This window comes from Drosophila miranda (genome assembly GCF_003369915.1).
Source record: "Drosophila miranda strain MSH22 chromosome Y unlocalized genomic scaffold, D.miranda_PacBio2.1 Contig_Y1_pilon, whole genome shotgun sequence".
In the NCBI taxonomy this organism is placed as follows: domain Eukaryota; kingdom Metazoa; phylum Arthropoda; class Insecta; order Diptera; family Drosophilidae; genus Drosophila; species Drosophila miranda.
In genome coordinates, this window is record NW_022881603.1 from 23894875 (window position 1) to 23916886 (window position 22012).

General features: G+C 48.0%; 1 protein-coding gene and 1 pseudogene across 2 annotated transcripts in view; one reads left to right on the top strand and one right to left on the bottom strand.

Annotated features, from left to right (window-relative positions):
- The window catches only part of LOC117190772 (GTP-binding protein RAD-like), a 50419-nt gene that overhangs the window by 17029 nt on the left and 11378 nt on the right, over positions 1–22012 (top strand). Inside the window, exons 2-4 of one of the 2 annotated variants that reach the window (XM_033395830.1) lie at positions 9087–9598; positions 19766–19913; positions 20460–20576. In XM_033395830.1, the coding sequence (XP_033251721.1) occupies positions 9407–9598; positions 19766–19913; positions 20460–20576 (457 nt within the window). In that variant the 5' untranslated portion in view covers positions 9087–9406. Of the gene's footprint in view, positions 1–9086; positions 9599–19512; positions 19701–19765; positions 19914–20459; positions 20577–22012 lie in introns of those variants that run through there. The other variant, XM_033395832.1, reaches the window with a different exon arrangement.
- Positions 10239–14456, bottom strand: LOC117190096 (annotated as a pseudogene).

A 22012-nucleotide genomic window follows, 5' to 3' on the forward strand; every position in this document is an offset into this window, starting at 1 on the left:
CAGGCGGTCATGAAAATATACAAATGGCCAAGCAGATGATGTTCAAAGGGAAACCTTAAACAAACGGCTTCCACATCCAATCACAGCCAACGATGTCATCGCGATGGGCTTGGATATGGGGCAGGAACATGTCCATGGCCACGGGTACACGGTCAATGACATGTTCAAAGGCTGCCGCTGGCACAGCAAACAAACTGAAAACACATTGAAGGCGGGGCCGAGGCCCCAGGTCACATTTAACAGAACATAAGACCAAAACGACTCCTGAGCCAATGCTTTAACTTTAAGCAGAAAGAAGATTACATTATTTTAAATTATTTTCCACACATTCCATAGCTATAGTTTTTGGTTAGCTTTTAACCGCTGACTCGTTGCCTGAGTTTTGAACATTCAATAGAAACAGCACTTAGCGGACACCGAGCTGAAGAGGTCCGAGCTCCATGCTCTGTCCCTTTAAATCAATTCAGTCTCCCCATTCAAAAGCCCGTGCCCACTCAATGCTTCAACTTTTTTCCCCATTCAGGTGACATTCAAGAATTGAGCACACGGCCTCTCCATCCGTTCCCTGTCATGCAGGCTCCATTAAGGGGCCATCAGGCCATACATGCGGTATCTGTTGACACTTTATCGGATCTTTTTATACCCGATACTCAAAATGAGTATTGGGGTATATTAGATTTGTGGGAAAAGTGGATGTGTGTAACGTCCAGAAGGAATCGTTTCCGACCCCATAAAGTATATATATTCTTGATCATCATCAATAGCCGAGTCGATTGAGCCCTGTCTGTCTGTCCGTCCGTCCGTCTGTCCGTCTGTCCGTCCCATTCAGCGCCTAGTGCTCAAAGACTATAAGAGCTAGAGCAACGATGTTTTGGATCCAGACTTCTGTGATATGTCACTGCTACAAAAATATTTCAAAACTTCGCCCCGCCCACTTTCGCCCCCACAAAGGACGAAAATCTGTGGCATCCACAATTTTAAAGATATGAGAAAACCAAAAACGTAGAATTGTAGAGAATGACCATATCTTTAAGACTGCGGAATCTGAATTGGATCGTATCATTATTATAGCCAGCATCAAAAAAACAATTTCATTTTTTCTCGCCCTGTCTCTCTCTAACACACACGTAGCATAGGCGGCTTTGCTTAGAGTAAAACATTAGCGCCTAGATCTCAGAGACTACAAAAGCTAGAGCAACCAAATTTGGTATCCACACTCCTAATATATCGGACCGAGACGAGCTTGTTTCAAAATTTCGGCACACCGCCTTCCGCCCCCGCAAAGGACGAAAATCTAGGGATATTCAAAAATCTCAGAGACTATTACGGCTAGAGTAACCAAATTTGGTATCCGCACTTCTGTTAGATCTTACTATAAAACGTGTATCTCAAAATTTCGCCCCACCCCCTTCCGCCCACACAAAGGACGAAAATCTGTTGCATCCACAATATTGCACATTCGAGAAAACTAAAAACGCAGAATCATAGATAATGACCATATCTATCAGATTGCTGAATCTGGATCAGATCAGATCATTTTTATAGCCAATAGGAACAAATCAATTTGCAGTGGCTACGCAGCGCCCGACGTCACGCTCAGACTGATTTTCTGTCTCTCTCGCACGCACTCTTTGTCGTGTCGTTTAATATTAGCGGCGTCTGCCGGAGGAGAGCCATACTGACTTAGTATCGGGTATAACCGTAGAGTTGCGGTGTCCGCAGCAACTCACAACGTTCCCCCTCGTTTTTGTTGCGCCTGTGGCCCCGTGTGGGGCGGGGCTTATCGTTAACCCATGGTCGGGAACGCACTTTAGGCCACATTTCTCCGATAGATAGCTTAAGTTGCCTGTTACCGGGCACAGCTGTCATCATCTGCGGACATGGACGGGACGAGAGCACAGCCAATGGGTGGCGTGATTAGCCGGCTTTCCGATGGAAAACAAAAGCTGTGTCAAAAATTCAAGCAAAAACATTCGAGTTGGCGTCAAATTTATGTTAATAACTAGCAACAGGCGCGGCACCAATGATAACGCAGTGGAACGACCTCTGGCTGTCTCTTTAGATATAGTAGTACTTGCTCCATAAAAATACCTATGAACATTAATTGCAATGTCCAACGCCAACATGCCACTGGATTACTTCTCCTCGCCTGTTGGTGTGTGCGTGTAGGTCCTGTGGCCAATTAGTAGGAAACCGCAAGCAAACACACACTCACAGGGATCTAGGTATCCTTGGATTGCTGCCGCTGCTGCTTCTGCTGATTCTGTTGTTAGTAAAAGCCCTGCGGCATCAATTGAATGCAAACAAGGCGAGGCAGGACAGGCCTCAGACCCGGAGAGACGACGAAGAGGACCAGGACCAGGACCACGACGACTTCATCATCATGTGGCATGAAGCTTCATGCACGACTGGACGGGTCAGCAGTACCCTTTTTTTTTGGGTGGATTTTCCTCCTCGTCTCCAGTCTGCTGTCCTTTGGTAATGCACCGGTTAACAAAACGGTGGCAAATCAAGCGTGAAGTCGCATGGAAAGTTTGCCTTTTTCTTTCCCCAAGGATCCTGGGTTGACTTTAAGCGGGTTCGAGTCAAAGTAGGGGAAGGATTTCTGCATAATCAGTCGTTTTCGGGGAGTGGACATCTGGGGTGGGCTGGGCGCGTTCCCAGCTCTCATATGAGCCTCTTTTTGTCATTTATCTTGGAAAACTCTCAGGGCCAAGTCTTTTCTGCAGCTCAGGCTGCCGTCGCATATGGTGCCGGTGCCGGGTGAAACATTTTTCTAGTTTATGTATTTATTCTTCTTTTTGCATTATTTACTTTCGAGGGGGACTTGGCCCGATTCCTTTGTTTCGGGCAGAAAGAGCGCCGTTCGCCTCTTAACCCTTTCGTAAGAGGAATCCTTCCGGGCTTCAAGGGTGTCAACGGCTGTGGGAAAATAATGCGCGTTTATTAATTATTTATCCTTCCAAAAATTCCTTATTATTCCAAAAAAGTTAATTACGCTCCAGTGATGGATCGAAAGCCCTGCAAAGACCAAGAACCAACGCTGTTCCGCACAACTAGAGGGAACTGCAAGTTCTTCACGTCATCGGCAGGCGGCAGGCGGCAGACCCAGGAAACTCGTTTAAAACTTGCACTTAAGTGCCCACAGAGAGGGCGGAGGGAGCGCAGGAAGGGCTAGATTAGATTATGCCACAAATGCCGCAGGGGCAGCCCGGAGGTGGGAGCAAATAATGCATGTCTAAGTAGCGCGCAGGAAGTCTAAATGGATTACGAATATGTTTTGATTGGCCCGATGCCCTGCCGTCCCACCAGAACCGATGCCACGCCACTCAAAAGCGTCTCTAGTCCGACCTTCTGGCAAATTCAAATTCAATTTCATTTTCCTTCAAAGCTGTGGCTTAGGGACCGCCAAGAGTAGATTCTGATTCGCCCACGCGATGCCAAGGGACTCAATGCTAATCCGCATTCTGCTTCTCTTCCTTGTCCCCATGCAAATGGAAATTGGTGTCAATTAGGGACTGCAGTCACTCCTGCGGAATGAGCAGAAGTGAAGCATCTTGAAGGAGTCGCCTCCATCCCCTGGAGATGCCAGCCGTAAGTTGCCACACTTGCAGCATTCCAGATCAAAGTTTATTTTCGTTTCGAATGGGGAAATCATTTCTTAGTGGAAGATCAAAATGGGGATGATGCAAGGGCTAAATAAAAGTATTCCACTGCAAAGGCGAGTGGGATTTTGTTTAGACGGCTATGGCGATGGCTAAATCCTCTAGCGAAAATCCTCTAGCTGAACCCTCCACGAGGGTGCCGGCTGGGCAATGGACACTGCATTACCCGGGACAAGGGTAATGCACTGTCGCTTGCTCTGTCCGGGGTAATGCAGTGTCTAGCTAAGGCTATGGTCCGGCGTCTTCCCGATTCAAAGTCGGGGGAACCGAACCAGGGCCATGGCTAGAGGTGCCTGGCGGTCAGGCCTAAAACGCTAGGGGGTGGTCCCCCCAAAAAATATTAACCAGTATGGACCCTCGGGCCAAATATGGAGGCGAAGAAGAAGAAAGCACGGGTTGGGATGTCAACCCAAACGTCGGTGGGAAGCGTGACTGCTACCACCGGCTGGCACGGGGAGGCGCAATCCTCTCTGCGTGTCGCCAGCGGTCACACCTCAGACTTGGCGGGAGCAGGCCAAGTCAGTTGAAAAGCTACTGCCACAACAACAACAACAAAAACAACTCACTCCGCAGCCTGCAAGTTGAGCCGCACAGATGCCGTAGTCGACACAGACACGGATCTGGAGAGCGTGCTCTCTATGAGCAGGATGGAGGAAGAGAGTCTTCTCCGCTCACCGGAACCAGGCACCAGCTCCCTGCGTAGGGAAGGGCCGAAGCGTTCCAAGGAGGGGATGAAGGCCAAAGCACAATACAAAGCGGCCCTCAATATAAAAAGCCGGCTGCAAGGTAAAGTAGACATCTCCCAGGAGGAGAAGGTCAAGCTAGCCTGGGCCGAGCAGCGAGTAGAGGAGGGCCGACTACATTACGCCCAGATGCCACAGATGAGGGCGTCGAATGGCGAATATGCCAATAAGGTGGAGGAGATGATGGCCACCAAGAGGCAACGCACGACTGAGAGTCCCATTAAAGACCCTCCGGCGAGCAAGCGGCAACGCGGGCCCAAGAGTGCAGCCCCTCCACCGAAAGTGGCCAAGAAGCCATCGAAATCGAACGCGAAGGTCAGCGATGTGACCAAACGACATTTGATCGTGGCACTCATCGACCGGAGCGAGGAAAACGGCAAGATGTCAGCGGCACAGTGGAAGCTTGTGCACGCGCGTCTCGTCGACCCCCTGTTTGCACACATGGAAGAAGACCCCGCGGCCCCTATGCCCACGTTCGATGGTGCTGGGTGGCTAAATGGGGTTAAGATCCTAAAGTGCAACGACGATCCAACCCTAAGGTGGCTGACGCGTACGGTCTGCCAACTGGAGGCGATGTGGGAGGGGGCCAAGCTGGAGGTTGTGGACCGGGAGCTTATCCCGTCCAAGCCTAAGGCGAAGGTACTCTTCCCCATCACAATCCAGGGATACCGAGCGCTGAAGCTCCTTCAGCGGCAAAACGCGGACGTGCCAACGACCGATTGGAGGATCCTACACATTGGTAGCCCACTACCCAACGAGGGGGGCCAATGTGTGATCCTCCAAATAAACAAGGAGGCAGAGGATCTGCTGTATCCCAAGTTCGGGAAGATGGCGTGGGGCATGGGTAGCGTCTACCTGCGCCTCAAAAAGCGCCACCCTGAGGACAAGGACGCGCATACCCTGCAGGTAGGCGAGGTGGAAAAGGACTTAGGTCTCGAGTCCATCGTGGAGGCCGCCCAGGGTCTTGCGCTTGAGGACGAAGACGAGGAAGACGGTGACCTGACGTTAGTAGTCAACCCGTCGGATGCAAGTGAGCCAGCCACCCATGCTGAGTGTGCTGCAGCTAAACTTGCATAAAAGCAAGGTAGCGTCGGCGGAGCTCCTCATCGCCATGGAGCAAGGGCTCGCCGACATAGCTCTAGTCCAGGAGCCCTGGATTGCGACAGGCAATTCAGTGGCCGGACTAAAGTCCTCAAATCACAAACTGTTCTACGCAACATCGGTAAGCAGGAACAGAACCGTCGTACTCGTACGAAAGGGAATCCATGCTTACCTTATGTCTCATTACAGCACGGATGACCTGACGGTTGTGATGCTGGAAAGCGAGGAAAAGCGCCTTATGGTGGCTTCCTGCTACATGGCTCACGACAGACCCACACCACCCGACGAACTCAGGAGCCTGGTGACAGAAGCCGGCACCAAAAACTATCAACTCGTCATCGGGACGGATGCCAATGCCCACCACAATGTGTGGGGAAGCACCGACATCAATGATAGAGGTGAGTCACTCTTAGACTTTATACTTTATACTAATCTATATATAGCAAACGTCGGGGAGGAGCACACCTTCGTGGGTCCGACTTCATCCAACGTGCTAGACCTAACACTAGCAACGGGAAACAGTACTACGGTATCTAGCTGGAGGGGCCTTGAAAGACCCTCCTTCTCAGATCACAAGTACATTCAGTTTAAGTGCGACTTCAAACATTCTTCGAAGGTAATAGTCTATAGAAACCCCCGGAATACAAACTGGGAAAAGTTTAAAAAGACAGTTACTTCGAAGCTCGCGAGTCCGGGCACAGTGAAATCCGCGGAGGACATAGAGAAGTCTCTAGAGACCCTATCCAACGCGTTGCTGGACGCCTACCACACATCGTGCAAACCCTCGAGGACGAAGAAGAGGTCCAAGCCACTCTGGTGGAGCCGGGATCTCTCTCTTCAAAGGGACAACCTCAAGGAATTCTTTAAGATCGCCAAACAAGCGAACGAAGGGATCGTCTATGAGGAATACAGACTCCTACTCAGGAGCTACAAGAAGGAAATACGTAAAGCACAACGGAACTCGTGGAGGACCTTCTGCTCCAACATCGAGAAAGTACCAGAAACCGCACGGCTACGGAAGCTGCTCTCTAAGCAGCCTACCATACAAAGCCAATTAAAGCTAGATGACGGACAGTGGACAGAGGGCAGTGACGAAGCCCTAACAGCACTAATGGAGGAACATTTCCCTGGTTGCACCGAGGTCGCTGATGCCAAAGAGCACCAGGACCTAGCAACCGAGGAACAACACCCCCCAACAGATTTGTTAACCACCAAGCGAATCCACTGGGCAATAGACTCCTTTGCGGGCACAAAAGCACCAGGACTTGACGGGATATTCCCAGCCATGATGCAGGTGACCAAAGAGGCGATTACCCCATGGCTCTCCGCAATATTCACAGCTTGTATAAGTACTGGCTATATCCCTATCCAATGGAGAACCTCGAGAGTTGTCTTCCTCCCAAAGGCAGGAAAGTGCAGCCATGCGAGTCCCAAGGACTATAGACCGATAAGCCTTACCTCCTTTATATTAAAAACGCTAGAAAAGCTGCTGGACTTACACATCAGAAATGAGGTAGGGGGACTGATGTCAACCAACCAGCATGCCTATACTAAAGGGAAATCGGTGGAGACCGCACTACATTCGGTAGTAGCTACCATTGACAAAGCCCTTCACAATAAAAAGTATGCACTGGGAGTATTCGTGGACATCTGCGGAGCATTCAACAACGTGGCTACGGAAGCAATAACAAATTGCCTGGTAGCAACTAATACACACCCAGCAATCAACCTGTGGATAAGGAACCTCCTAGGTTGCAGACGGGTGCAATCAGAGTGGGGCACCGCTTCCATGGTGAAAGAGGCACACAGAGGCACACCCCAGGGTGGAGTCCTGTCGCCCCTCCTGTGGAATCTGGTGGTCGACGACCTCATCAAGAGATACGAAAGGAAGGCCCCAATAATAACAGCTTATGCGGACGACATAAGCATACTTATTACGGGTGTTTGCCCATCGACCCTCAGCTCACTAATGCAACGAACACTCAGGGAGATACGCGAGTGGGCGGAAGAAGTAGGACTCAGTATCAACGCGGACAAGACGGACCTCATCCTCTTTACCAAGAGGTACAAGGTACCGATATGGACCCCCCGAAGATCAATCAAACTAGGCTAACCCCAAAAACACAAGTCAAATACCTGGGCACAGTACTGGATAGTAAACTGGCATGGAAACCCAATGTATTGGAAAGGGTGAAGAAGGCCACCATTGCGCTTTATGCATCCAAGAAGATGCTCAGCAGCACATGGGGCCTATCTCCGGCTCTGATGCATTGGATTTACATCTCGGTGGTGCGACCAACTCTGCTGTATGGAGTCTTAGTGTGGTGGCAAGCTACTGGAAAGAAAACGTATCATAAGCGTATGGAAAGGACTCAGCGACAGGCTTTGCTCTGTATTACAGGGGCGCTGAGGTCAACCCCAACAAAAGCACTCGAAACCCTACTTGGAATCGAACCCCTAGACATCCACGCCCGTCTGACTGCAGGAAAGGCAGCACAACGCCTCATCGCTTCAGGAAATATGTCGCCACAAGAATACGGGCATAGTTCAATTGGAAGGGAAATGAACAGATCAACTGATTACATGACCCCCCAAACATGCCTCGACGTAAAAACAACTGCATCCTTGGGACCTGAAGACTGGAAAATCGGAAGAAACCAAACGGAGCACCTCAATATATATACGGACGGCTCCAAGATAGACGGAGGAGTAGGAGCGGGCCTATACTGTACAGACCCTGAGATAAGGCTGTCATATAAGCTACCGGACCATTGTAGCATATTCCAGGCAGAGGTTTTTGCCATCAGGAAAGCAGCGGAAGTCGCTCTTCTCACTGAAAGAGCACACGATGCGGTCAACCTATTCGTCGACAGCCAAGCGGCGATAAGATCCATGCAGTCGTCCGCAGTCAGTTCCAGAAATGTCTTGGCGAGCAGGGAGGCACTAGATACCCTAAGCACGACAAAGTCAGTGCGGATCTACTGGATTCCCAGCCACCAGGGCATCGAAGGGAACGAGACGGCGGACGTACTAGCTAAGGAAGGCGTCGGGCTGGCGAATACGAGAACCGAGAACGTGCCTGTCTCCCTCAGAACGCTGCAAAGCGATCTAGAAAAGCAGGCCGGATCACAAACCGAATGTAGGTGGAGGAGTACCACCGCCTGCAGAACCTCGAAAATCATGTGCAAGGAACGCAATGACAAACTCAGCCACTACCTGCTGCACCTACCACGGAAGGACTGCAGATTATTAGTGGGAATATTAACGGGCCATTGCCTGGCTGCGGCGCATGCAACAAAGCTAGGCATCACAAACAGAGACAGTTGTATGAAATGAAATGAAAAATCACATAGCAAATTATGTTGCATGTTGTTACAAATACTCGTACCGTACATATACCATATATCTCTGTATTTCTGTAGTCAGTGCCACTTTTGCTTTGCTTGTTATTTATGTAAAAGTGCAACAACATTTGTCACGAGCGAGAAACTATTTGAGAAATGTGTACTTTTGATTTGAATGATTTATTTAAATGTTTTGTTCATTTGTTTTTGCGCTTTCCACCGTTTATTTGCAGAGCACCACAAACAAATCAAACAAAAATCACCACAAAACCAACCACAACCATCCAAATCTCAGATTATGAGACATGCAACAGCAAAAAAATAAACATCAAGAACATCAGAACATCAGACCATCAAGAACAAGCAGAACCACAGCACGAACCACCACGAAATGCTTAAAGCACGAAAATAGAAAATTCTAGATTTGGCAAATTAGGATTTCATTTCACGTAAGCAATTCGAGGCGAAGCAAAGAGACAGCCTCACACAGAATTTCTCCAGAGAAAAGCCACCAGGGAGCCACGAACAATAGCCACAAAACGCCAACTCCCCCATGCACCATCGCATGCAGAAGAAGACGCGCAGCGCCTCCATTTGCGCCACGGGGGCCAGCATTGAGACGGTCATCCATGGCCTGCCCTCCGCCCCCGGCAGTGCCACGCCGGAGGGCGGCACGCCCGGCTACCGCCGACGCCGGCCGGCCACACGCTCCCAGAGCGCTCGCATCACCTCGGGTGCCAGATCGGTGAGTATACGACTAGTAGTCGTAGATATATCTAGCCATACATTTGCAGTTCTTATACATACATACATATATCCATAGAGTATGTAAATTTATCATTTGCTTCTGCCTGTCACTTGCTTCTGTTGTTTGTAGAATGTCTGCGCCGCATAGGACATGAATTGATTTTATATTTAAACAAATATTTAAGTAGCTGCACGTTTCGCACTTCACGTCTATGTATATGTACAGAGCATTGTCGTCTTGTCCTCGAATCGCGGCAAGCAGCACAGGAAAGATTTCTCGTCGAAAATTAAGAATATATTCCCAGTCGCAGCCACAGAAGAATCTTTGCTATTGGCTCTACAGATATGGATGGAATGAAATCATTTCTTGGAAAATAAAAAGAGTTACGACCTTAAGATACAAACAATTTAATGAAACTCATTGAACCACCTTCCAGAGTAAAGTATTTTTGACTAAAGTGTTCGCCCCCTGACCTTTTGGGCTGTGCAACAACAGAACATATTATGTTAGGTGCAACGAGGAGTGGGTGGAGTGATTCCCCCGAAAGATGTTACATGTTAAGGGTTAGAGTGTGATTGTTGTTGGCCAGCCCATACTCCTTATACAGAAATATGTTAATGAGTGGTGTTGTCAGGTATTAGGATTGACTGAGGGCATTATGCACTTGATTGACCAGTTGGCGAGTGTGACGCTCGCTGATCAACTGCCTCTCGAACTTGGCACTCAGGGGATCGGACGTCGGGTTGCCAGACTCTGGTGGAACGTCAGGATTGGGGGCCACCTCAGTGTCCTGGGTAACCGACGGAGGGTTTTCCGCGGACTCTCTCATCTGAGAGGCCCTGAGTGTCATCCTGTTCAGTCGTTTGTCACAACGTGTGTGCTTTGCTTGTTCCATGGCCTCCTTTTTATACCCGATACTCAAAATGAGTATTGGGGTATATTAGATTTGTGGTAAAAGTGGATGTGTGTAACGTCCAGAAGGAATCGTTTCCGACCCCATAAAGTATATATATTCTTGATCAGCATCAATAGCCGAGTCGATTTAGCCCTGTCTGTCTGTCCGTCTGTCCGTCCGTCCGTCCGTCCGTCCGTCCGTCCGTCCGTCCGTCCCCTTCAGCGCCTAGTGCTCAAAGACTATATGAGCTAGAGCATCGATGTTTTGGATCCAGACTTCTGTGATATGTCACTGCTACAAAAATATTTCAAAACCTCGACCCGCCTACTTCCGCCCCCACAATGGACGAAAATCTGTGGCATCCACATTTTTAAAGATACGATAAAACCAAAAACGCAGAATCGGTGAGGATGACCATATCTTCTACAGTGCAAAATCTGAACCAGATCGTATAATGATTATAGCCAGAATCAAGAAAACAATTTCATTTTTTCTCGCCCTGTCTCTCTCTAACACACACGTAGCATAGCCGGCTTTGCTTAGATTAAAACATTAGCGCCTAGATCTCAGAGACTACAAAAGCTAGAGCAACCAAATTTGGTATCCACACTCCTAATATATCGGACCGAGACGAGTTTGTTTCAAAATTTCGCCACACCCCCTTCCGCCCCCGCAAAGGACGAAAATCTGGGGCATCCACAAATCTCAGAGACTATTAAGGCTAGAGTAACCAAATTTGGTATCCGCACTTCTGTTAGATCTCACTATAAAACGTATATCTCAGAATTTCGCCCCACCCCCTTCCGCCCCCACAAAAGACGAAAATCTGTTGCATCCACAATATTGCACATTCGAGAAAACTAAAAACGCAGAATCATAGATAATGACCATATCTATCAGACTGCTGAATCTGGATCAGATCAGATCATTTTTGTAGCCAAAAGCAAGAAATCAATTTTCAGTGGCTACGCAGCGCCCGACGTCACGCTCAGACTGATTTTCTGTCTCTCTCGCACGCACTCTTTGTCGTGTGGTTCAATATTAGCGGCGTCTGCCGCAGGAGAGCCATACTGACTTAGTATCGGGTATAACTGTAGAGTTGCGGTGTCCGCAGCAACTCACAACGTTCCACCTCGTTCATGGCTGCATTCTCGATGTTGGTGTACACACGGGTCTCCGGACACTTGGGCGGCATGCGGAGACACTGGCAGTAGCTGAGATTGTACAAGAAGTACTCCTCAAAGTCCTCTTTGGGTTTCAGTAGCTTCTGGTACTCTTCCAGGCTCTCCAGATCCATGGGATCCAGTTGACGGGCGGCGCAGTCCAGCTTCAGGTGCAAGCTAAAACGAGGGGGAACGTTGTGAGTTGCTGCGGAGACCGCAACTCTACAGTTATACCCGATACTAAGTCAGTATGGCTCTCCTCCGGCAGACGCCGCTAATAATGAACCACACGACAAAGAGTGCGTGCGAGAGAGACAGAAAATCAGTCTGAGCGTGACGTCGGGCGCTGCGTGGCCACTGCAAATTGATTTCTTGCTTTTGCCTATAAAAATAATCTGATCTGATCCAGATTCAGCAATCTGATAGATATGGTCATTATCTATGATTCTGCGTTTTTAGTTTTCTCGAATGTGCAATATTGTGGATGCAACAGATTTTCGTCCTTTGTGGGGGCGGAAAAGGGCAGGGCGAAATTCTGAGATATACGTTTTATAGTGAGATCTAACAGATGTGCGGATACCAAATTTGGTTACTCTAGCCTTAATAGTCTCTGAGATTTGTGGATGCCCCAGATTTTCGTCCTTTGCGGGGGCGGAAGGGGTGTGGCGAAAGTTGGACACGAAACGGTCAAGGTCCGATATCACAGGAGTGTGGATACCACATTTGGTTGCTCTGGCTCTTATAGGTTCTGAGATCCTTGAACTCATATTTTGCAATTGGCAAAGCCGACCATGAAACCTGTGTTAGAGAGAGACAGAGCGAGAAAGAATGAAATTGTTTTCTTGATTCTGGCTATAATAATTAGACGATCTGGTTCAGATTTTACACTATAGAACATATAGTCATCCTCTACGATTATGCGTTTTTGGTTTTATCGTATCTTTAAAAATGTGGATGCCACAGATTTTCGTCCTTTGTGGGGGCGGAAGTGGGCGGGGCGAAGTTTTGAAATATTTTTGTAGCAGTGACATATCACAGAAGTCTGGATCCAAAACATCGTTGCTCTAGATCTTATAGTCTTTGAGCACTAGGCGCTGAAGGGGACGGACGGACGGACGGACGGACAGACGGACAGACAGACAGGGCTCAATCGACTCGGTTATTTATGCTGATCAAAAATATATATACTTTATGGGGTCGGAAACGATTCCTTCTGGACGTTACACACATCCACTTTTACCACAAATCTAATATACCCCAGTACTCATTTTGAGTATCGGGTATAATAAAGCTCCGCATGCAACCATTCCGGTAATTCAGGGTGCGGGTTCGCACTTGACAACCACCGAGAGCGCCGTCCAAGTTGCTCTCCACAAGCTGGTCGTAATGGATGAGAGCGTGGAGGGTGCAGTGCTGAGTGTTTTGCTCTCGGCGGAGAAGATGTATCGCCTCATCTTCGATACTTTCAAGAAGGAGATGGAGCTGCAGGCAATAGCGGCCTCGACGCTGTGGGAGCTCATCCAGCGGTACAAGATCGCCATGGAGGTGGACGCGGACTGCAAGTGCACGCAGCTGTATGCCGTAGAGCCGAAGGAGGAAAGTATCCAGAAGTACTACATACACTACCAGGTCATCGTCAGCTCCAACAAGAGCCTGTGGCGGCAAATTGAATCCTTGCGTTCGTATGTCCTGGCCTTCAGGCGCGAGTGCAAGAAACTGAATCTCGAGGAGCAGACGCCCTTCATCCAGGGCGATGCCTTTCACAAGCCCATCAAATTCTTCATCGAGCTGGTGGACGAGTTCTTCAACTATTTTTATACCCGATACTCAAAATGAGTATTGGGGTATATTAGATTTGTGGTAAAAGTGGATGTGTGTAACGTCCAGAAGGAATCGTTTCCGACCCCATAAAGTATATATATTCTGGATCAGCATCAATAGCCGACTCGATTGAGTCATATCTGTCTGTCCGTCTGTCCGTCTGTCCGTCCGTCCGTCCGTCCGTCCGTCTGTCCGTCCCCTTCAGCGCCTAGTGCTCAAAGACTATATGAGCTAGAGTATCGATGTTTTGGATCCAGACTTCTGTGATATGTCACTGCTACAAAAATATTTCAAAACCTCGACCCGCCTACTTCCGCCCCCACAATGGACGAAAATCTGTGGCATCCACATTTTTAAAGATACGATAAAACCAAAAACGCAGAATCGTAGAGGACAGACAGACATGACTCAATCGAGTCGGCTATTGATGCTGATCCAGAATATATATACTTTATGGGGTCGGAAACGATTCCTTCTGGACGTTACACACATCCACTTTTCCCACAAATCTAATATACCCCAATACTCATTTTGAGTATCGGGTATAAAAATAGTTGAACAACTCGTCCACCAGCTCGATGAAGAATTTGATGGGCTTGTGAAAGGCATCGCCCTGGATGAAGGGCGTCTGCTCCTCGAGATTCAGTTTCTTGCACTCGCGCCTGAAGGCCAGGACATACGAACGCAAGGATTCAATTTGCCGCCACAGGCTCTTGTTGGAGCTGACGATGACCTGGTAGTGTATGTAGTACTTCTGGATACTTTCCTCCTTCGGCTCTACGGCATACAGCTGCGTGCACTTGCAGTCCGCGTCCACCTCCATGGCGATCTTGTACCGCTGGATGAGCTCCCACAGCGTCGAGGCCGCTATTGCCTGCAGCTCCATCTCCTTCTTGAAAGTATCGAAGATGAGGCGATACATCTTCTCCGCCGAGAGCAAAACACTCAGCACTGTACCCTCCACGCTCTCATCCATTACGACCAGCTTGTGGAGAGCAACTTGGACGGCGCTCTCGGTGGTTGTCAAGTGCGAACCCGCACCCTGAACCACCGGAATGGTTGCATGCGGAGCCTTATTATACCCGATACTCAAAATGAGTATTGGGGTATATTAGATTTGTGGTAAAAGTGGATGTGTGTAACGTCCAGAAGGAATCGTTTCCGACCCCATAAAGTATATATATTTTTGATCAGCATAAATAACCGAGTCGATTGAGCCCTGTCTGTCTGTCCGTCTGTCCGTCCGTCCGTCCGTCCGTCCCCTTCAGCGCCTAGTGCTCAAAGACTATAAGATCTAGAGCAACGATGTTTTGGATCCAGACTTCTGTGATATGTCACTGCTACAAAAATATTTCAAAACTTCGCCCCGCCCACTTCCGCCCCCACAAAGGACGAAAATCTGTGGCATCCACATTTTTAACGACACGATAAAAACAAAAACGCAGAATCGTAGAGGATGACTATATGTTCTAGATCGTAAAATCTCAATCAGATCGTATAATTATTATAGCCAGAATCAAGAAAACAATTTCATTCTTTCTCGCTCTGTCTCTCTCTAACACGCAGGTTTCATTGTCGGTTTTGCCAATTGCAAAATATGAGTTCAAGGATCTCAGAACCTATAAGAGCCAGAGCAACCAAATTTGGTATCCAGACTCCTGTGATATCGGACCTTGACCGTTTCGTGTCCAAATTTCGCCACACCCCCTTCCGCCCCCCAAAGGACGAAAACCTGGGGCATCCACAAATCTCAGAGACTATTGAGGCTAGAGTAACCAAATTTGGTATCCGCACTTCTGTTAGATCTCACTATAAAACGTATATCTCAGAATTTCGCCCCACCCCTTTTCGCCTCCACAAAGGACGAAAATCTGTTGCATCCACAATATTGCAGATTCGAGAAAACTAAAAACGCAGAATCTTAGATAATAACTATATCTATCAGATTGCTGAATCTGGATCAGATCGGATTATTTTTATAGCCAAAAGCAAGAAATCAATTTTCAGTGGCAACGCAGCGCCCGACGTCACGCTCAGACTGATTTTCTGTCTCTCTCGCACGCACTCTTTGTCGTGTCGTTTAAGATTAGCGGCGTCTACCGGAGGAGAGCCATACTGACTTAGTATCGGGTATAACTGTAGAGTTGCGGTGTCCGCAGCAACTCACAACGTTCCACCTCGTTATTGCTGCAATGCATTTTTGTTTGCTATATGGGGTCTGTTCTATATGTTTGTCTGTTCGAGTAGTTGACGACTGAACAGTTTGATGTTATATTCAATCGTTCCTTATCCTAGGGCTCCTTCCTACTGACGACTCCATGTGCTCGACATCTCCACATTTCAGGCGAGTGTCGACAGCTAGCGCAAGTATGAATTGAATTATATCGTGGCCAAATTCAATTTCTGTTGCTACCAGACAAAAGACACCGCCGCGTGGCATACGTTGCGTATGAGTGGCGTGGAGCAGACGTCCCTTCTTGGCGCTGGTTCCCGGTCCTCCCTCTGGTCCCTGGCATTATTAGTAAGCAAACGAGGCAACAAAAAGCAACGCTTGTGCAATGTGTGTGTGTGCCACCATCGCATCAAAATCTGTGTCGCTTCTGATGCGCCCCAAGCTGGTAATTTATATAGAAAAAGTTTACAAGTCAGCGATGATGCTGCTGTCACACATGCTCCACGCTTTCAGCTTCTGCTCCAGCTCCTGCCTCAACTGCTGGCTGCTGGCTGCTCCTGCAACTGTTCTGATGATGCTCCTGTTCCTGCCACAACTTACGCGGCATGGCATGAAGGCGTTCCCCTGTTTACTGTGGGTGTGGCTGTAATGAGTTCACAGCTAAAGAAAAAAAGCAAAGACCTCGAGCCAAAATGACTTTTGTTTATGAAGAAAAGAACGCACACACAGGACCCAGAGAGAGAGAGAAATGAAAGCATTTCTACAGACGAAAAAGGAACAACTTTTGAGCTCTGTCGATGCTGATAATTTGGGAGGGAATCGCAATGCATAGTAATCGCTTTTCATCTGCAGACGGACAAAGTTAAATGAGAAGATAAAGCGACAACAAACTAAAACTCAAACACAGATATTGTTTAGCGGATTTGCTATGAACTTTGGAAGGAAAAATCCGTATTTAACTAATAGACCAACGAAGATAACAAAAGAACTCACCCCACACAGGAACGCAAATATTTTGCTTTAAAAATAGCTTTTCACTTGCAAAAGATCGTCCGCAATTTGCCAATGGAAAATATTCAACAGAGAAAATGCACCCAAAGATATGTATTGATGAAAATAAGTATAAACTAAAATAGCACAATAAAAACCACAGCGAATTAGCATTAATATTCGATAAAAGAAGATGTTGCGCTACTAAGCTTCTTCGGCAGAGAAGAGAAGAGCGTGCCAAATCAAAGACTAAATGCAGGCGGGCCAAAGTGCCCGCGCCCTAATGCAAGCGAGGCTTCGATAAGAGCGCGACCGATCATAGAAAGAACGACGCGAGATGAAGACAAGATAGAGCGGCTGCATAGGCTGCTGCCGAGTGCGAATATATAGATAGAACATATGTACATACATACATACATATGCGGATGAGAATGTTGCGAATATTGTGCTGCGTTACCGTTGCTCCGTGCTCCGTTCGTGAAGAAATAAATGTGCCTAAAGCGAGATCACTCCTACTTCCTACTTTTTAAAGATTCAGCTGGTATTTAATATATGTATGTAGTTGGTATATTTAGCCAGCGCGCACTGATGCTGGACACACAATATCTTCAAATGGCGGCAATTAAGAAAATAAACGAGGGGGAACGTTGTGAGTTGCTGCGGAGACCGCAACTCTACAGTTATACCCGATACTAAGTCAGTATGGCTCTCCTCCGGCAGACGCCGCTAATATTAAACGACACGACAAGGAGTGCGTGCGAGAGAGACAGAAAATCAGTCTTAGCGTGACGTCGGGGGCTGCGTAGCCAGTGCAAATTGATTTGTTCCTTTTGCCTATAAAAATGATCTGATCTGATCCAGATTCAGCAATCTGATAGATATGGTCATTATCTATGATTCTGCGTTTTTAGTTTTCTCGAATCTGCAATATTGTGGATGCAACAGATTTTCGTCCTTTGTGTGGGCGGAAGGGGGTGGGGTGAAATTTTGAGATACACGTTTAATAGTAAGATTTAACAGAAGTGCGGATACCAAATTTGGTTACTCTAGCCTTAATAGTCTCTGAGATTTGTGGATGCCCCAGATTTTCGTCCTTTGCGGGGGCGGAAGGGGGTGTGGCGAAAGTTGGACACGAAACGGTCAAGGTCCGATATCACAGGAGTTTGGATACCAAATTTGGTTGCTCTGGCTCTTATAGGTTCTGAGATCCTTGAACTCATATTTTGCAATTGGCAAAGCCGACCATGAAACCTGTGTGTTAGAGAGAGACAGAGCGAGAAAGAATGAAATTGTTTTCTTGATTCTGGCTATAATAATTATACGATCTGGTTCAGATTTTACACTCTAGAACATATAGTCATCCTCTACGATTCTGCGTTTTTGGTTTTATCGTATCTTTAAAAATGTGGATGCCACAGATGTTCGTCCTTTGTGGGGGCGGAAGTGGGCGGGGCGAAGTTTTGAAATATTTTTGTAGCAGTGACATATAACAGAAGTCTGGATCCAAAACATCTATGCTCTAGATCTTGTAGTCTTTGAGCACTAGGCGCTGAAGGGGACGGACGGACGGACGGACGGACGGACAGACGGACAGACAGACAGGGCTCAATCGACTCGGCTATTGATGCTGATCAAAAATATATAAACTTTATGGGGTCGGAAACGATTCCTTCTGGACGTTACACACATCCACTTTTACCACAAATCTAATATACCCCAATACTCATTTTGAGTATCGGGTATAATTATCAGTTCGCTTCCGAAGGACTAATTGGGGATTAAGCTAGGACAAATTGAGGACGAGACGGGCACACAGCAGGGCGAAACCGAATGAAGCCAGGAAGCAATTAATTTCTCCGAACGAGAAGGCGAGAAACCATCCGAGCGTGGACAAGCTGCATCCGGATCACACCGACCACAAGATACACATATGTATGTATGAACATACACACACTCCTCCTCGTCTTCGTCTTCGTCCTCGAGCTTATACTCGTATGTTTGCATGGCAGGGCAGTAATATTTGATTAAGCCAGAAAAGTAGACCACGCAGGGAAAGAAGAGCAATTACTGGTCACGACAGCCCCATGAAATGTAAGTGAAGTACATGTATGGTGGCATGCAGTCCGCGCCATGACCATAAAAAGCGCAAAGAGCGGCCACTAAATAAACAAGAAACGTTTACACAGACAGCTGGTCTTATGGCCCAGCCACCACCGCCGCCACCGCCACCACCAGCACCCTCTTGGCTGTGTGGATTTGGCGGCTTTTGCCAGCTCCGCCTGACTAAACTCTCGACGTGCCCCAAATCCAGGGCCACTTGACAGCCAGCGCCACGTAACAAACGTCTCCGGCATTTCAACGTTCCAGCGTACAAAGCGAAGGCAGGAAGGGGAAATACATGACGTGTAGGCCAAGAAAACCGGAAGCCGCTAACAAAGTTGGATATTTTGCATGCCGTTATAAATATCAGCCCCCCCACCCACCGCACTGGACCACAAAGAAACAGAGCCAAGAAGCTGGTCGAGCTGTCGGGCAGGGGCTGAAATTAGTTTTCGCTCACACCCCAACAAGTGACACACTTCTGGAGGGCGGAGGGTGGAGAACCGTTGTCAGCACGTTTCCGACCGCTGCCGTGGCAGTCAACGTGACAAGCCCTTGGACATTGCTTGAAGGACATGCTGCGTGCCTCTTTTGAGGCAAGCGAAACAAGTGCTCGGCTGATTGCAACTCGAGTGGCGTTGTACCGGACCTCCCTCATTCAGAGCGTTTAACCTTGACATTTATGTGGGAATCCCTTGAACGGATTTGATCACAGACCACATGCATGCAAGTCAGCCGATAAATTATGGCATTTGCCAGCAAAGTGGTCTGAGGAGGGGGGGCAAAGGCGTCGGAGGGATCTGCGAGATGTTCTCTACCGAGGACAAGCAAATGCAATTTGATTTGCGTTGGGTAGACGAGAAGTGCAATTCAATTTCTCACTCACTCTGGCAAGGTCACATCTTGCTGCAGTCAATAGATCAAATGGATTGCCCTGGGTGAATGGATAGACAGACGGTTTGATGGAAAGACAGATGGTAGCGTGGTTAAGCTCTTTAACAAAGTTCCCTTTCATCTTGCAGGTTCGCCAGCGCACCAAGGCCCAGCAGCAGCAACAGCAGCACACGCTCCAGGAGACGCGATCCTACTGCAACAGCGAGCCGCGTCTCAGCGAGACGGAGACGCCACCGCAGCGACGGAAGCTCTCGCAACGTCGGCCACAGCCCCACGGTGAGTTGTAGTTGTAGTCCCTTTAATGGCAAAATAGAGCCATCAAAAAGCTGTGCAACAAATTAGCCAAGTGCCGGGCTCCAATGTTATTTATGCGGCATAAACTAAGCTCTCAACCAAATTGCTCGCCGCACGGCGCTGGAAAATTTACCATAAATGGTTTAGTGGCCAACCTGCGGGTGGCCAATGGACTTTAAGTTTGTTTAAGAGGCGCTAACGTGGCCAATTTTGGCCTACATCCACGGTTCAGGGCCAGCACCAGTACTTCCGCTATGACTAACATGCTTTCCAATAACATGAATTCGATTAGCGTTGCGGCCTGCCGCCTCTGGTCGGTCATTGAACCCCATTGTTGACCCAGTTTTTCCGAGCGGCGACTGAGCAACGTGTCCTCATGCTAAGTGCTCTCCGTTTGTTCTCGGCTCTCTGCCGACGCGAAAGCTGTTCCAAACTGCAAACTAAATGAATTGATTAGCCGCCAACCTTTAATGGAGTTTCAAGTTGAAAAAAGTTTTGCTTAATTTAATCTCCTGTTTACGATTGCAGGACACAGAAAATCGAACGCCTTCCTGGACGTGCCCACCATGAACATGCACCACCTGCGCGTCAACGATGACGACGAGGATGTGGATAGACTGCGCACATTCAGCGCATCCAAGGGAGGTGAGTGGAACCCAGGACCCCAATCCACAAAGGTCTCGGTGGACCATTTTATTAATTTCGAAATTGAAAGTCAACAAAAGCCTTGGGACCATGATGACTGGGATTACACATGATCTCAACAATGCGGACAGGGCATCTGGGATGGGTCTTAAGGCTCGGGGAACAGGATATGCGTATGCCAGGAGGCAAAAAGTTTTGCTAGTTTTGCTCCCAGGCACGCAGCGTGGCAATCCTTATTGAAATCTTAAAAGGCTGTTACACAATCATGTTAAGGAGATATGAGATATCAGTGGCACTAAATGTCACTCCAAATAGAATATGAATACCAGGAGGCACACATAAACACACACCCCCCCATACCAAATGTGTAGACATGTGTAGTTTTCCCCATTATGGTGTGTCCCTGTGTGTGTGTTTTTCCTTTTCGCATGCCTTTTGTATTCTATATTTGTGTCACGTTGTTGTTACACATACGCACTGTTGCAGGATAGCTCTCTATCTACAGGGCCCAACGAAAGTCTAAGATTGTGCAAAGTTTGCAAAGTGTGCAAAGGCAGGCACATTTCTTCTGGGCAAACTTTAAGTTTCAGTTTCCTTAGAAATGCGTCCTACTCTTCCTCTTAGGGCACTCCCCTGAGAATTAGGTGAATTATTTAAAATAATTTCCTTCCAAGGAGTCAAGCTAGTTTGAAAATTGACTCAATTACTGAACAAATACAGCTATAGATGCACTTACTCTCCAATAAACTAGGTAATAGAACAGATATCAAAACAAGTTATTTCCATCAAAGTTGTGGAATTGCTTTTAACTTCTGTCTGAGCTGAGCTGAGCTTTCGCTTAATAGTTGGTCCTATATCTACAGAGCCCATGGCCCACTCCTTCGAGTGTTTGCATGCACAAATGCATGGGGCAGACCCTAAGTACGTGTTTAAGCCCACCCATACAGGCTCAGGACACGAACTGCCAGTGGCGAGTACGGAACACCGAGCGCAGGGCTCAGAATAGGAAACTGAGCAAACACTTGAACAGACATGACAGCAAACAGACGACAAGTCCAAGTTTTAGCTACAGAAGGTGTCATAACTTAGTCATGAGGCAGAGCCAAATCCCTAGGAGTTTCACGAGAGGTGGGGCAGAGGAAAGGGGCCATTCTTGGGGAAACCCATTTTGCATGCACGCCAGGAGAACGGCCATTGACATTGATCGTGGGTGGGCCTCTCCCTCTCCCTCGCCCCGGTGTGCATTGCCGTCAAAGAGTATCAGAGTTTCTCTCTGCTGGGTTGGTTTTTTCCCCATCTCCCCTCCCAGCTGTCACGGATGAGCAGGGACTGGAACTGAGACTGGGACTGGTAATAGGGAAGGAAGACGGATACATTCTGAAACGCACTGCATATTAAAATTCAATGAAGTGTCTGTGTTTGCTCGGCTAAATTGC